Source organism: Lytechinus variegatus, chromosome 14 (assembly GCF_018143015.1).
Source record: "Lytechinus variegatus isolate NC3 chromosome 14, Lvar_3.0, whole genome shotgun sequence".
NCBI classification, from domain to species: domain Eukaryota; kingdom Metazoa; phylum Echinodermata; class Echinoidea; order Temnopleuroida; family Toxopneustidae; genus Lytechinus; species Lytechinus variegatus.
In genome coordinates, this window is record NC_054753.1 from 15,134,042 (window position 1) to 15,151,173 (window position 17,132).

General features: G+C 35.6%; 1 protein-coding gene across 1 annotated transcript in view; it reads right to left on the reverse strand.

Moving 5' to 3' along the window:
• The window catches only part of LOC121427224 (ATP-dependent translocase ABCB1-like), a 40,059-nt gene that overhangs the window by 11,926 nt on the left and 11,001 nt on the right, over positions 1-17,132 (reverse strand). The window contains exons 5-12 of the mRNA XM_041623523.1: positions 16,920-16,996; positions 15,674-15,768; positions 8,213-8,337; positions 7,647-7,763; positions 3,496-3,664; positions 2,542-2,778; positions 1,145-1,348; positions 500-670 (exon numbers count right to left, since the gene is read on the reverse strand). Of these exons, the coding sequence (XP_041479457.1) occupies positions 500-670; positions 1,145-1,348; positions 2,542-2,778; positions 3,496-3,664; positions 7,647-7,763; positions 8,213-8,337; positions 15,674-15,768; positions 16,920-16,996 (1,195 nt within the window). The remainder of the gene's footprint in view (positions 1-499; positions 671-1,144; positions 1,349-2,541; positions 2,779-3,495; positions 3,665-7,646; positions 7,764-8,212; positions 8,338-15,673; positions 15,769-16,919; positions 16,997-17,132) is intronic.

The window sequence follows — 17,132 nt, forward strand, 5'->3', positions numbered from 1 at the left end:
GAATCAGCCCCCCCCCCCCGTCTTCTTAGGCGTCGAAATAGCCCAGTCTATTTAGGGTTAATCAATTATTAATTTATTTGTTCATCTATTAACCCTTTGTGTGCTGGGTCGTGAAATGCGAAGTTCGCGCGGCAACGAGTGTGCATTGGTGCAAAGAAAGTGTGGATGGGTTAAAATTAGCTGTTTATTCATTGATTCTTTCTTTGGATTAATTACTGATTCATTATAAATCAATTCATCATCCATCAATTCAATTCATATTTATTATTCTTATTAATTCATTTTTGGATTTATTCATTTCAGCATTTTGTTTAAGCACCTATTCATTCATTCATTTATCCATCAATCATTCATCCATCCCTCTATCAATTCATTCATTGAATCACCCCTCCCTCCCACCATGCATCCATCCATCCATCCCTCCATCCTTTCATACCCCCTCCATCCGTCTATCCATCCATCCATTCATCAATCCATCCATCCATTTTCTTCAACCTACCCTGTCTAAAGCCTGTTGGACCACCTTCTCACTCTCACTATCCAAAGCAGAAGTAGCTTCGTCAAGGAGTAGAATACTAGGGTTACTGACCAGAGCTCTAGCGATGGCTACTCTCTGCTTCTGACCACCAGACAACTGGGCTCCACGCTCACCAACAATTGTATCATAACCCTGAAAATAAGGAGGAAATAAAGACTTATTTACAAACCAATTTGTTAATAAACATAAAATAAAAGTATAATAATAATAGTGATTTGTATAAGGTACCTACATTTGTATCCGCCTTGTTAGGTGGTCAAGGTGCTCTTAAATTACCCCGGATAAGTTAGTCTACTGATTATGGTGCGCACAGCTTTTTGAGGAATTACTTCCTGCCGGCACCTATACACCTCACCTGGGTTGAGTGCAGCACAATGTGGGTAAATTTCTCGCTTAGGCAAATGTGCCATGGCTTGGAATCGATGCAAGTCCTCCAGATTGAAAGACGAGTCTTAACCACTAGATCACGTTGCCCCCCCACACTCAATTTGGACCTTGCAGCGAGTGTTAAACATTACAGATACATCACAAAATATATCAGCCCCTTCCCATCTTTTTAGAGTGAAGTCCAAGAATTAGAATATTCAATACTGAGTAATTAATTACCTTGGGTAATTTCATGATGAAATCATGAGCATTGGCCATCTTAGCAGCATTGACCATCTCCTCCTTAGTGACACCATCACGTCCGTAAGAGATGTTGGTTTCTATGGAACAGTTGAACAGGACCGGCTCCTGGCTAACGACACCAATGTGTTGACGAAGCCATCGAAGGTTCAGGTCACGTACTTCATTGCCATCGATTAATATCTAGAGGGGAAAATAGAATGAGAAATGAGCGAGTATTGAAACTCTTGGCCATTTACATCCATGGGTCACATCATGGATCCACAGATTTTAGCAGTGAAGACACAAATAGTTACTCAATAAAAAAACATATCGCTCATGGGTTGTGCTAAAGTCAGTTATTCCAACGTTGATTTGACACAACATCCTGCAGGCATCAAAATCCAGCTGATCAATTCCCTTCAAGATAATAATAATAATCCACTTTTATACAGCGCTTCATACATCGGAATGACGTGTCTTAGAGCTTTACAGATATATTACTACCTAAGTCATTGGATTCAATAATTCATTACCGCACACAATGTGTGCACATCCTCCACTCCATGGAGAGTATTCCAGTCAGTTGCCGGTGAGGAGCAAACACTGGATAAGCTACAATGACTTTCACATCAACATGTAGCACCTGGGTCAAGTGGCTAAGTGTGGATTAAAGTGATTGGTTAACATTGGTTTGACTTTTAAAAAATCTGAGCTAGAAGGTCACACTTGTCACCTGTGTCTGTGATATGTTCCAAAAATGAAGCCCAGAATAAATGGCGTTCGAAACTGATTATTTAGTGCTTCAAAAATTTAAATATAAAGTGACCGGAAACACCATCTTAATTTCATTCCATACACTTATGTGTACTATTTAGGCGTCTATAAGATGCCTATTTACAAAATCGGGTTTGCCTTGTAGTTTTAGCTTTTCATTCTCAATAATGGTTGTTTTCAGGGTTTATTAGTTCTAATACATGCACTTGTACACATGTTTCATCTTGGTTTGAAAATTTTTTAAATCGGCTGCTCACAAAGTTAAACAATACCTTTAAGGCCTTGCCAAAGGATGTCAGGCCATGGTGGGATTCAAACACACAACCCTCTGTTTACAAGGCCAGAGTCAGAACCACTACACCATGGCTCCTCCACACACCATGGCTCCATGATACACATAATTGTATGTCAATAAAAAATTAGCAATCAGAGTTTATAAAAGAAAATCTCCTCAACTATTAAAATAAAAACCTCGAGACCAAAAATAAACTAACCCCTCAACATCAGATTACCAATCAATTAATATTTACTCTGCACAAAGGTGACAAAAAGTGGGAGATCAAAATAGACAAATGAAAGTACAAGGAGAATAAGTGTGGGTAAAAATAAACAATACTTACCCTTCCTCCAAGAATATCATAGAACCTCAACAAGAGATTGACTGTTGTCGATTTCCCGCATCCGCTAGAACCCACGAGGGCGACAGTCTGTCCTGTCTTAACGCTCAGACTAATACCCTTCAAGACAGGTACATCAGGGCGAGATGGGTACGTGAATTCAACCTTTTCAAAGTCAATGTTCCCTGTTATGGTGTTGGGTTTTAGACCTTCCTCGGAGCGCATATCGATTACAGGCTCCTGTGATGATGACGGAATAAAAATGAATACATTAATTCATTATTTCTATCATAAATTTATTCATTTATTCATTCATTCAACCATTTATTTAATCATTCATTTCTTCATCAATCAATCAATTTCTTGACCATCTAACTTCCTTTATCTATTTATCTATTCATTTATTTATTTATTTATTTATTTATTTATTCATTTATTCATTCATTCATTCATTCATTTATTTATTTATTCATTTATCTATTTATTCATTCATTCATATTTATCTATCTATTTATCTATTTACTTATTTATTTGTTTATTCATTTATTCTATTTATTAATTTATTCATTCATTTATTTATTCATTCATTCATTCATGTATCTATTATTTATTAATTCATATAATCATTCATCTATTTGTTACATCATTCATAAATTATATAATTCATTCATTCATCTTTCACCCATCTATTCACTTGTTCATTAATCTTTTCATTCATTCCTCCATTATTTCACTCATTCATTCATCAACTCACTCATTTACTCATTTATTCAACCACTTATCCATTTAATTTCTCTCTTAATTCATTTATTCTTTCATTTATTCATTCTTCAATATTCCATTATTCATTCACATATTTTTATGTTTTCTTGATTGAAATGATTTTGGAATTGATTTACAATTGATATTAATGATATTGCTGTTGCACCCAAACTATCCCAACCAATGCTGACTCACCTCATCGATAACATCAAAGAGCATCACGGCCGCTCCCCTTGCCGTTGCCACGGTGCTGAGAGGCGGGATCATGTTCCCGATCGAGAACGATCCAATCATGATACAGAAAAAGACGGTCATGACCTCTCCTCCAGTCAGACGACCTTCGCTGACCATCTTAGGCCCATACCTGGAGGGAGGGAGGGGCAAGTAAAAATGATGTTGTATTTTACAATCTACATACATGTACTCTCTCCTACATATGCATACAAAATATAGGCCTACAAAGATACATATGACTTAATTCACTGCCAGCTTGAATCTCACAATATTAGTCCAATAATTAATTTTCATATCTATACAGGTTGAAAAAGATTTCCCAAAGCTTTGAAATTATTTACATTTGTAATTTGTGGACAAAATCAAATAGAATTCCCATCAAATTACTTGACCCAATGAGGAACTTAGGAAAGAGATTCACAGAATAAGACAGTGCATGGAGAATGATATTCACTCAAGTATAAGGCTGATTGTGAAGGAGTAATTTTATATATTAAAGGACAAGTCTACACCAACAAAAACTTGATTAAAATAAAAAGAGAAAAATTAAACAAGCATAACACTGAAAATTTCATCAAAATCGGATGTAAAATAAGAAAGTTATGGCTTTTTTAACTTTTGCTTCATTTCGCAAAACAGTATCGTACACAACTAGCTCTCATTCATCAAGATGTCAGGTCGCAGAAAAGGAGGGAAGGGTCTTGGAAAGGGTGGTGCCAAGCGTCATCGCAAGGTTCTACGAGACAACATCCAAGCTATCACGAACAGATATGCACATCTTGGTCGGTATGCAAATGAGGAACTGATTACACCACTCACTATTTCTTTGGTATTTTATTATAGGAAATATTTTTTATTTTCTCGTCATTGTCATGTGAAATGAAGTTTCATTCCTCCCTGAACACGTGGAATTCCATTATTTTAACATTTTGTGCTTCAGGGAAGGAGGTCTTAATCGTCAAATTCGTAAAAATTGAAATATTGTATAATTAAAACAATAAAAAACAAAAGGAATAGCGAGGGCCATCATCAACTCTCTCATTTGGATGTAACTGGCTCGTTCATATATTTGTTAAAAATAAGCGAAACTTTGAAATGTCATAACTTTCTTATCTTACATCCAATTTTGATGAAATTTTCAGCATTGTGCTTGTCTGATTTTTCTCTGTTGATTCAAATGAACTATTTTCTGAGGTGGACTTGACCTATAATAATATTTTTTAAATGCATGTTAGAATAACACATTAGGGCGACAATGTTCAGTCCTACTCATTCACAAGATATGCAACGACAATAACTAAAATTTTGCTATTTGTTTAAGGATTAACAAAAACATGGACCTATTACGAATGGACATTCAACAAGAGAATTTTATTACCACCACCTGTTTCCAGCTGTCAAAATCGCTGTCTAACCCTTAACTTTCTCTTTACGACGGCCGCCCAGGGCGATTGTTTACACAAGCTCCTTTCAGCCAATGATCGTCACCGATCGATCACTGGCCCTCTTTCGACCAAAGGCGATCATGTTTTAGCCTCGATTGCCAAAAGGAAAAGTCCCTACATTACCTAGAATGCAATGCGCAATTCATATCTGGTTTTTCAGTACATGATTTTAGGCTGTCTATAATGTGCGATTGTCGTCTGACCTTCAAAAAAAATCCCGTTAAATTTCATTAATCCTGTGGAATTTTACGTCCAAATGAAAATCAACTTGTAACCAAAGGTAAGCGCCACTATCGACATTAATATTGTCCGAAATAGATGCATTTTTAACCATTTTTTCACATTTCTCTGTCAAATTTCAACTGCATCTTTGCCATAAATATACTGATCTGCAAGGTGATGTCAATGCATTTTATGTGCGGTTATTTGCGATGTACGTAAAAATATGTTTATGCACGCCTGTTTTCTTTTTTCTGCAATCATTTTCACAGCGCTAGCGTTCGCTGCTGTGCGTTGCTTTTGATAAAGTGAACGAACAACATCCCAATGGGTAGGAGCAGCGCACATCTGTGATAGCGTGTTTTACAACCGGCTTGATGGGCGTCAGCTGCCAGCGCTCTGTTTATAAAAGGATTAGCGGTGACAGTCTTTGGCCCAAAGGAGGGGATTCGTTGAATGTCCTTGTGTGATAGGTCCATGATAAAAATCAGGAATCTTTTTTGACAAGACAATGTGGTAACAAGCCCCCCAAAAAAAAAAAAACAATAATAAATAAATATGAATAAATAAAAATAATAGAAGAGTGAAAAAACACACACAAAATAAAAATCACTAAACACACATCCTAATACCATGTATTAGGTCTATCAAGGATGTAGCTGATGGGAAGAAGGGGTCAACCACAGTGAGAGTTCAACATTACAATTACAAGGAAGGAGGATTAGAACTGCACCTTGGGGGTTTCCCTATATTATAAATATCCTCCAGACAATTTTGTTCTTAAAAGTACACATGAAATCCCCTCTCTCCAAGAACTCATGTGCGCTTATCTGTGTTGGTGATCTTCAGAGTGAACATTTTTCAGCGTAGATTTCAAGATTTCACAAAGTTCAGTTTATGTAACTGTACCAGATCTAGATCCTCGATGATACACTGACAATTAAGCCTTGTTTTACAGACTTTCTCATGAAATCAGTGTTTACTGCAACTACTGGTATTTCTCTTTAGGCATGATTGTCAGTCACACATAGCTCTTGGTGAAACACTTTCAAGAATCAGGCCCATATTCTGATAGCAGATTTAAATAAAACTCAGGTTTAAAGTTGTGGTTTAAGTATGAATAGCCAATTATTACATAAATCACTAACAGTAGAAATATCATACTTCTACTCATTTGGCTCTCAAATCATTCATAATTGTCTAGGAAGTATAGATAAATGATTGTCTTCACCATTGACGAATCAGGAAAGAGCACAGTAAACGTTAGAAATATACAACTTAATAAAAAAAATTGATACTTTTGGCTTGCCATACTTAAACCACAACTTTAAACCAGAGTTTAAGTTAAACCTGCTATCAGAATACGGGCCTCAGTGTTTTTCTATGAAATATTGCATAATCTGCCACGTTCATATAAACCGATTTTTTACAAGCTCAAGCTTTGTGGATGTATGTAACTTGCTTCCTTACGTCAGAGAATAACAGAATACATTGATGTAATTTTTCCTGGAAAGAAGGATTGATATCAACACTACAGCACGTTTCAAGGATGTAAATGTAGTTGCTCGGGAAACAAGGGTCAAGACATGATATTAGGATTTCGAATCACAACCCAGGAACTTCCCTATTGGAAACAAAGTCAGAGCTGCCAACCTGAACAAGAACATTTCAGTAATTTCAAGGCTGAAAATCAGTATTTTGGTGAGGAAATTGGCATTTTCACAGGAATACCATAGGACAACATATAAACTGAAACTTAAGAAATCAGTATTTTGCATGAAGCCATCAGTATTCTTCTCTATTTTCAGTACTAAATACGGAAAATCTACAGGTGAAACTGCCCGAGTTCAATATATTGGGACTATAGAATTCTAATTAAGTTTAACAGGTGAAATTTGACCAAGAACTAGTACAGGGCCCCTTTTTACAGAGTTATTGTCAATACAATCAATTACTATATGGAAATCCATCACGGTCATATTTTTTCTACAGGAAATTTGCTCAATGTCCTTTGTAAACAAATAGAAGCATACTGAATTGTCATATCTAGAATAAAATATATTTTGAACAAACATGTATTTTAGATGTCGACGTTGCTGGCTTTCCATGGTTGTGGTTGATTTGATCAATTGCAACTCTTTGTGAGCCAGGGCCCATTTTGGCTCCTTGAGAGGTAAGCTACTCTCCTCAAAGCCCAACATACAGGGAGAATCACAATATATATCTGCCCCCACACCTTGAGTCCACTTCATAAAAAATATATTTTCTCTGAAACACACAATTTATTTATTATAAGCACTTGGAGAGTAGAATTATTCACTGTCATGTTATATTGCAGAGCACTTTGAGCATGTACATGAAAACGGGCTATATAAATGTTACAATGTATGTTTTCATGCTATTGAAAGAAATAGTAAATACCGGTAATCCATTTGAACCTTGACCTACCAGAAAGCTAATGCATACGCTGAGAACATGATGAAGAAAGTTAGACCAAGACCAAAGGCTGTGATGACTCCCTTCTTTATTCCAATCTTCTTTGCACCTTCCAACTCTTTCTCATATCTAGATGGCAATTAAGGAATAAATGATTCACAATCTGTATTAAAGTTTAATTCATTTGTGTTTAATAGGAAAATGTCATTCTTGATAACACTGATTATGATAACAATAATGATCACTATAAATAGGAAATATAAAAAGAATTATTAAAAAGAATATTACTACTAAATAACGATGTAATAATAATAATCATCTTAACTGTCATAATTACAACATTCAACATTTATGGGCTATATAGAGTGACTGCAAATTATTAAAACAGCATTTTCTCAACATTACACAACTCTTCTTTGGACCACACAGATCGTATCTCATTCCATCAAACTGATAGTGAGAAAAAACCCATATCATCCACAATAGAAATCAAAATATCAGATATTCTTGAATTTTTCTAATTGAATTAACTTGTTTTCAGAAGAATACTGCTAAATAATTGTGTGTTGTGCATGTACCTCTTAATTTCTTTGTGTTCTCCTCCAAATGCTATGACAGTCCTTATGCAAGCCAAAACCTCTTCAGAAACACTGCCAGCCTTGGCATAGGCCTCCTGCTCTGCTTTGGAGAATGATGTTATCAACTGTTTGAGAAGTACCAATGATATAATAATAAAGAAGAAAAAGGATAAAGTACATGTAAGAGGAAATTCAGGTGGCAATTATAAAAGATTGAACTACATGTACACTATTATGAAGTAATACATGTAGTGTAGCTCAATCACTGAAATACAGAATCCCCGCTATACTGATTGAGCGACACTATTATTTCATAACAATGTAGCTCAATCAGTATAGCGGGGGGTGGGAGGAGGGGGGAGCCTGTATTCCAGTGACCCAGGTTCCATTCCCACTCAGGTTGTGTTCAATGTTGATATTCAAATTCAAAAAGCAACGTGAATCACGAATGATAAGTTGATTACAAAACACAAACATGATGAGCAGTGCAATGTTTAGTGTCCAAAAAACTATAAAAGCTGATTATTTGTCGATCATCTTTTTTAATTTCCATCTTTCATTGGCGCAGCTTTAGAGCGCAGTTTGACCAATCACAAGGTCAATTCTGACACCCGATTGTGATGGCTTCCACTGCTAGAGCAAAATCAAAACTCAATCGTGTCAATGTCACAATTGTGATGCTGAAGGTGGTAAAATCTGAGCTAATCGCTTTACAAATGCATCCTTTTCGACATTTAAATTTTCCTCGGAATCATGATATGAAAGTGGTAACTTAACATTTCCAACTAGGAATGGAAGACCTTGAACATATCCTTTATCTCTCATTATATCCGCAATGTGTAATCACGTTTTCAATCATGATTTTCGTTGCCGTTTAAATTTGAAAACCGAAATTCTACACCCTTTAATAGTGTGCTTGTGCCCTTTGGTAAATCATGCATACACATGTACATCCTCATTACCAGGTCCCTCAGAGAGGACCTAAAACCTTTGGTCCTCTGGTTTCTTATGTACAAGTATTCATGCTTTCTACAATCAGGTAAAAATCATCACCTCCACCACCATGTTCTGTGGAATTAATGACACAGGGAAACAATATAAGTTCATTAATCATTACCTACTTTAAAATCTTTGAACAGGATAAGCCACTGAGCCTTGTCTGGCACTGATCATTAAAGAGAAATGCCAGTAGTTGCAGTAAACACTGATTTCATGAGAAAGTCTGTAAAACCAGGCTTAATTTTCAGTATATCATCAAGGATCTAGATCTGGTATAGTCACATAAACTGAACTATGTGAATCTTGAAATCTACGCTGAAAAATATTCACACTGAAGATCACCAACACAGATAAGCGCATGTGGGACAGTGTATTATTATTGCTTTGAATGTCGTGCCCGACGCTTGACCCGAATCCTGTGCTTATTTGCTAATTTCTCAGCAATTACACAATTTCTTCCAGAATCCTTTGGGCTTGGGCACATATTTTTTATTCATTAAAACAGACACTTGGGTGGTCATTATATTAATTTCTGTAAAAAGTCATTTTGAGAACGTTACCAAAACTGGCATTTACCTTTAAACTGAGAATGCAGGAGCATTACATAACAACCGCATGTTTAAAGTATTCTCTGCCATCTACATATCCATCCTACAGGCATGATGAATTTTCTCTTATTTTCAATTATACTGTTTGAGATTCTATCCAGTATGTTTCATTAAATTTGAGTTGGTATCAGGGATTTTTAGAAAATATATTGTACATTAGACCTTGACCGTTTCATGTAATCATGTATGTACATGTACATATTCACAATATTCCCTTTCACATGATGTCCAAAAAAGCTTAAACTTTCATTTTGCTAGAAGTACATAAATGTAACGTAAAAGCTAAAATTACTTGAAATGAAAAAGTTCAATATTTCACAAAGCATGAGACTTGGCCAGTAGACAAGTCACATTTCCCTCACAAGACTGAAAAACAAGGACATGTGAGATTAATTATTCAATACATTATAAAGCTGATGAAATCTTATTTGAAATTACCAATCATTATTAAACCCGATCGATTAAGCTCCCGTGTAGAGGTAATACCATTTGCAATTCAGTCAATATTGCACACATCAGCTGGAACATATGTTCATGTACATTCAAACAACTGGCTTTAATTGAAACAATATTAACTGCACTTAATTTTATAGTTCTAAGGACCATAAACTAACAGAATAATTCTTCATGTCTTGATAAAAAAATCATTCAAAGAAGAAGAAGATTAAGGAACTATCTTCACTTTATACAACTTATCATAATTAAGCCTGTATTTTTTTTGTGGGATTCCATTAGTCAAAATCTTACAAGTTCTGATACAGGGGTATTTGTAAAAAAACAAGAAAACAATCAACCAGTAGAATGGGTCATTCCCCCCCCACTCCCCCAAAAAATATAATAATTCGAAAAAATAAATTAAACACAAACAAAAACAAATTGTGGATTCTAAAAATGGTTGCATTTTCCACCAAGAAACTTTTTTTAAGTAGATTAATCACTTCCAAATAGGCATAATATATTTTTCACATCACTGTCGACTCAACTTTTAAAGGGATAGTTATCCCCCCCCCCCCATTGTCATTTTATGACCTGCTTTTATGCAATACAGAGTGACTACTCATAGAGACAATGCAGGTGATCATGATTCAGAAATATGTTTCTTATTGTTCAACTGGGTCAGTATGGCAAACTATAAAGGTTATCTGAAATTAATTTATCAAATATCAAGGGTCAATTATCATCATAAAATTTGTCTATGTATTCATTGCACAATCTTTACCCTCATCAATATTCTTTTTTCCATTCTTGTAAACACTACACATGACCCTTTTTCTTCCTCCAATCTTTTTTTTATGTGACTGACAAAATTACTTTTAAACTTCACAAAGATAAAGAATTCAAAATCAGTTTGGCCTTTTGGCAGAAAAGGTCATTAAAAAGAATATCAAACAATAATCAGCTTTTAGAAGAAGAATCACTGCAATTTATCCAATGACAAAAAGGAAGCAACTCTGTAGATTAGGTGAAATGGGGGAAATGCTATTGAAAGTCTTTTTTTTAGAATTTTGAAGTTATGTAATTCCTTCAGCATGGTGCGTAGCATACAAAAATGTTCGAAAACTTGCTTCCGATATGGCCAAGTAAGGAACCTACACTAGGTGCTTCCATTGCAACGTCACGCATTTTGTTAGGATTTGTATTATTAAAACTTGACTATTGAAAAGAAGTATGTACATGATCCCAGGAGGGATGGGAGGGGTTACTCGCCACAAAGGTGGTAGGTTATGTGCCATGGATGAGACCAATTAAACGGGGGCTTTCCAACGGGCTAATTGCAAAAAGGAGGGTCCTCGGAACAGGCTTCGGAACTACAAATGTTTGTGAAAAACTGAAAACTGGGGTCCATGGAACGGTTCTCCTGCATGTAAGAGCGTATGCATCCCTATGGAACTGGCATACAACTAGCCTGGCAGTACAGGCAGTATGGTCAGACAGCACTCAGCGGGTCGCTTATCACCAAACAATGCAGCAGATACATGTAAATGTGGCTGGAACAGCATTCCTAAAAATCTAAGAAGCTTTGGAACAGATTTCTTTCTTCTTTTTTCTTGATAAGAAGAAAATGTTTTGGAATGGCTTTCTTTGTTCTTTTTCTCAATATGCCTTGGAATGGAAATTTGGGTGTAAAAATGAGGGTCCTCTCTGTGGCACATACCCACTCATTAATTTAGCATAACACCCTTAGCTTTGCAAGTTCCAAAGACTAACCACTCAAAAAACTGTAGGCTAATTCCTGCCCAGCCTAGCTGAGCTTAGTCTCTCAGGAGAGAAGGGGGGTAGAGATGGAGGGAGGGGTTGCTAAACATTCTGATGACCTTTATCCCATCAACGTACTTCACCTACACAAGTCATATCTTGCCCCCTATTATCTTGACTCTCATGAACACATTGCTGAGATCCACATGATCAAATCAAAATGCTGCACTAATTATTGCAATTCATGATCACTCATGCATTAAATTTCAATTTAATTACATATGAAATTTTCTAAAACAACAAACTGATCACAATTGATCATAAATTTCATCACAAAACCCTCAACTTTGAAAGTTCAAAACAAAAATAAAATTGAAAGAAATTGGAAGGCTTATTCCGGCCCACCCTAATTTTCATACCCTTTGTTCCTGTGGGCACTGCTCACTCCAGCATGACTAGTTTTTCAACTTTTTATGTGTCATTTGAAAGTTGACTTTATTGGCTTTCCATATATATAAGTTTTCCCCCAAAGTGATATTTTTATTTGGCAGCCATTTCAAAAGTGTATAGTTTTTTTTGAGAAGCACTGTATATCTCATAATGTAATAAAACATGTCTAAACATAATTATCAGTTCCCTATTCAATACATAAACTATGTCAATTGACCTCTACACAGGCTCAAACACGTATACCACATCAAGTGCCTATAAATAATGTAATTTCAACACTGTGTTGATTGTATACTGTATATAATAAGTAATTAGAAATGAACTTTGTTCACCAATTTCTTCATGAAAAGGTCTTGAAGAAACAGGATTCTATCTGCCTACTTTATCTGTTGACTTTTGGTCCGTCCATGTACACAAGTACATGTACAAGGACACACATTATACAAATGCTTACATTAGGTGATTTTCAAGTTCAGTTTTGACAACTATTCTTTGTGTCTTTCATAACTCTGAGTGTTTGGTTCGCACCATTCATTGCACATACGTAGACATGTTTTGTAAGAAATTTGCCCTGGTCGGTATCATTTCTCGCACAATGCCCATTTTCTCATTAACCACCCGGGGTAATTATAGCTCAGCACTTTGGATCCTCTGGCAAAAAGCACTTTATAAATCCAGCTATTATTATTATTGAATGTGTGCACACTAGTATTCCAAACCAATTATACATGATTATCCTTATCTATACAAGTATGATAAACAAGTTACAACATATTTTTTTTTCAAAATGTTCCAGTGTGAAGTTATCTGGCTCTCAAAGTAGCAAAGAGTTCATAGTACCTGTGCGCTATTCCACGGTTACTCAAGTTACATTTGGAGACACCTTGACTCATACTTGGAGTTGTAACTCCATTATTACTGATAGGAACTAAACATCTCCTTATCACAACAAAGTACACAGTCTGACTATCCTTTGTATAAAACAAAACTTGGGAAATTCTATTATGCTCCTGGCAAATCTTTGGAATGTGTCGGTTACTCACGTTACATGATTTGGACATGCATAAAATGAAAAGTCGACATAAGTGAAAAGTCTCCTCATACAAGGCTTTTATGAAAGTTGATTATATCCATTTCAAAGAAGTATATTAGGGAGACAAACTTTGTATATAATTAAAAAAATAAAGAACACATGGTTTTTACTTGGGGTGCAGATAATATGGTTACTCACGTTACGGTTACTCACGTTACATTTTGTCCATGTATGGTTAACAACACACATGTCATTAAAAATTCAATAATGTGTGTAAAATTCATTGCTAGGAACATCAAAAAGAGATTTTATACCAAAAATTGGAACAATTGGAGCTTTATTAGGGAGTAGGGGGGAAAGTATGATTTCGCTTACTAATTATGCATAAATTAGCATAATCGCTTAATACCAATTTGCATGAAATAAATTACTGTATAGTATTGTAGATTATGTCCAAGACAACCTGCACGCAAATTTTCGGCGTGATAGTGCGGCCAATGACCGCGATTTCAAGGGAGGCCTGGGAGCCCCCCCCCCCCCCCCGGGCCATATCAACTCCCAAATACCCCGGCCTAGATAGGGTTACAGGTAAGGGCATTCAATGTGTTGTTCGAACACTCTTTAAAGTTTGGTTAATCAAAACCAAGTCTTACTAATGCACTCTCGCATTGTGAATACTTCTACTAATATTCAATTTTTTGTGTGATTGTATGACCACTGATATTTTGACGAACAAATAGTCGCATCAAAGAGATGTACGCTCATTTTGCTTTTAATTAATCAAAAATAACTTCACAACTCACCATGAGACTTAAAACTTGACATCCCACAGAAAATGTTACCGAACTGAATAATTTTTACTGGTTACTCACATTACATGATGGTTACTCACGTTACAAAGTTACTCACATTACAGTTTTTCTTCATCATTTTTATAAAAAAATTGTACTTTTTAATGATTTTGATAGTCATCACTGTGTCAAAGATTGTTTGAAGGAAGAGAATTTAAAGTCCCACCAATTAAACTGTGAAGAATTCTTCTCTCAGAAAACAAGGTCAGTTTTTCGGTTACTCACGTTACATCACCTGAGCAGGTTGCAATATTCATTTTTTAATGAGTACTACAAATTAACTTGAAAAGCGGTTGTGTATTTTAAGTAATTTGACTCTTCTAAACTTCAGAAATATATAAAGTGGTATGTTGTTGCAATAAAAAAATGGTAATAAGGCATATTTCATTTTTCACTATTTTTCTTGTATTTTGGTACAAAATGGAAGACAACTTTTGACCATTTTTTTCCAAAGTGTACATATGAAAATAAACTTCTTATTTCTTGTTCCTGAAACTATCATGTATGAAGGACTTAAATTATTAAAAAATTCAAGAAATATTGAATTTGAATTTTTAAGCTCATGTCCACCAACCTGTGGAATTGCCCCTGTGCATTAGAAGAAATTGCTAGAGGTGCTACCAGTAATGATATCCGGTGATGAATTATTCCACAAGTCAAGGGGGCATTGGCAGAAATCTCAAAAGCATAATGGATGTATATCTTCTTTGTTTATTTTGTTTCTTACAAGCTTATTTGAAACCCTTGCTCAAGACCCAGAGTCTGGTTCAATACTACAGGAAAAAAGTATCCAATTACAGGACTTTGCCCTGCTCAATTAACATTTTCCAGGAGGTAATGGATGACGTACCAAAGAGGAAGTGGCAAAAATCAGCAACAGGGGTTATTTGCCCACTACAATACACACTCATACTAATTACTGATATTAAAGTCATAGAGTTATAGAACCCATTCCCATGAGTATCATTTATCAAACTACAAAGTTCACAGACATTGCCTTGCACATACAACTTTATTGCATCAGGCCAAGACAACTCTAATCGATTTCTCGTTGGTTAATTTGGCTGAATACTTTGCATCATTGCATTATCTCTGCAAGTTTGTAGTTACTTGGTATGAAAATCAAACTACCTGTAAGGTGATAGGCTGGACAAGAGAAATAGTCACACAGGGGCTATGAAGGAAAAACTTTTGAAAATGAGGGGGGATGATCATGCATAAAATCATAATTTTCGTATTTTAGTACACATTTCCTTAAAAAAAAGTGAGGAAGGGGAGGCCCAACAGTCCATATCATAATGATATACAGACATAGCGTACTTACGAAGGCCATGAATCCACCTGCTATGGCAAGAAGAGGCGTCAGTGACATGATAACAAGAGTAAGCTCCCAGCTCTTCCAGAATCCAATGGCAAAACCTGGAACAGAATAAGGTATTATTGTGATTACGTAAAAATTACACTTTTTCTTTTTTCCAAGTTAAGCATGGGTTCTGTCAATCATTGATTTTCTTTTTTTTATTTGAAAAAAATAATAAAATATGAAATTAATGAGTCAAAATTAATCATCTTATCAATTCCTTTACTACTTGAATCAATTAATTTGCTGAATAGTTGCCAATTGGCAATTTTAAATAGTGATTCTGTTGTTACCATAAATAGGTTCATTATTGCGGATTGAAATAATCGCTAGAGGGTATTCATTTGTCTCGCAATCTACTATGGTCAACAAGGAAATTCGTGATCACTCTCGCAAAAAGTGTTCACTGGCTTTCTAGGAAATTCGTGATCACTCTCGCAAAAAGTGTTCACTAGCTTACAAGTTCACGAGCTTTCAAGTGCCGCTGCAGTGATTTTGTTGTTACCATAACATATTGCCAACTTAGAGTGTACAATGATAAACGCATGTTAAACAGCTTTTATTCAAGAAGTGCACCTTATGAGAATGGTATAAAATTCATCAGTACATTTTTGTTTCTCTTTCTAACCATATTTCAATTACTAGCATTCAGAATAAGGCGAAGTTGCATAAGTGTCTCCCAAACAAAATCTGTAAATGCAGTTTATACAGCGTAAATACTACGAGGGCAATGGGCGATTTTGCCCTCTTGGCAGCCAAAATGGCCCCTTAAGTTCTCCCAAAATGCATGCTTGGGGGCTACCATTCTTTCTAGAGGCGCCCCAAGATCAGTCACAAACAATATTAAAGAATATTTAGAAGAAAAAAATATTTTAAAATTTATGGCAGAATTCTGATTTTTGCTTTTTGATGCAATTTTGCTTGTTACCCATAAAAACTTGCTCTGAAAAATGACAGAAATAGCCCCCAAAATTCGGCAATCGCTCCCACAATGTGGATAACAAAGATAGACCCTCGAAATATAAAATCACTTCCTTCCCTGTGCAGTTACCTTTATTGTGAAAAGCATATTAGATCTCTCCAGAAGGACATGAAACATAATTTACAAAACCGCTGCAAAACATTGAATACTGTCTTTCGGGAGCTGGGCTCTCTCAGAAAGTCTGAATATCGTTTTCAAATGTTTTGTATAAAATCACACAAGATATACCTGTTGCAAACTGGGATAAAAACTGAAGGCAAACAGCGATCTTGTCACCCAGACCTTCTCGAACCCTCTCCATGTCACTATAAAACAATGCAGAAGAATCGTTATAAATATATTGACAATGATATTCTAACAGATGTAAACACATCCAAAGATTACCATCAAACAATGACGATCACCCCGGTGCGTTGTGTGTAAACGTCTCTCCCATGTTTC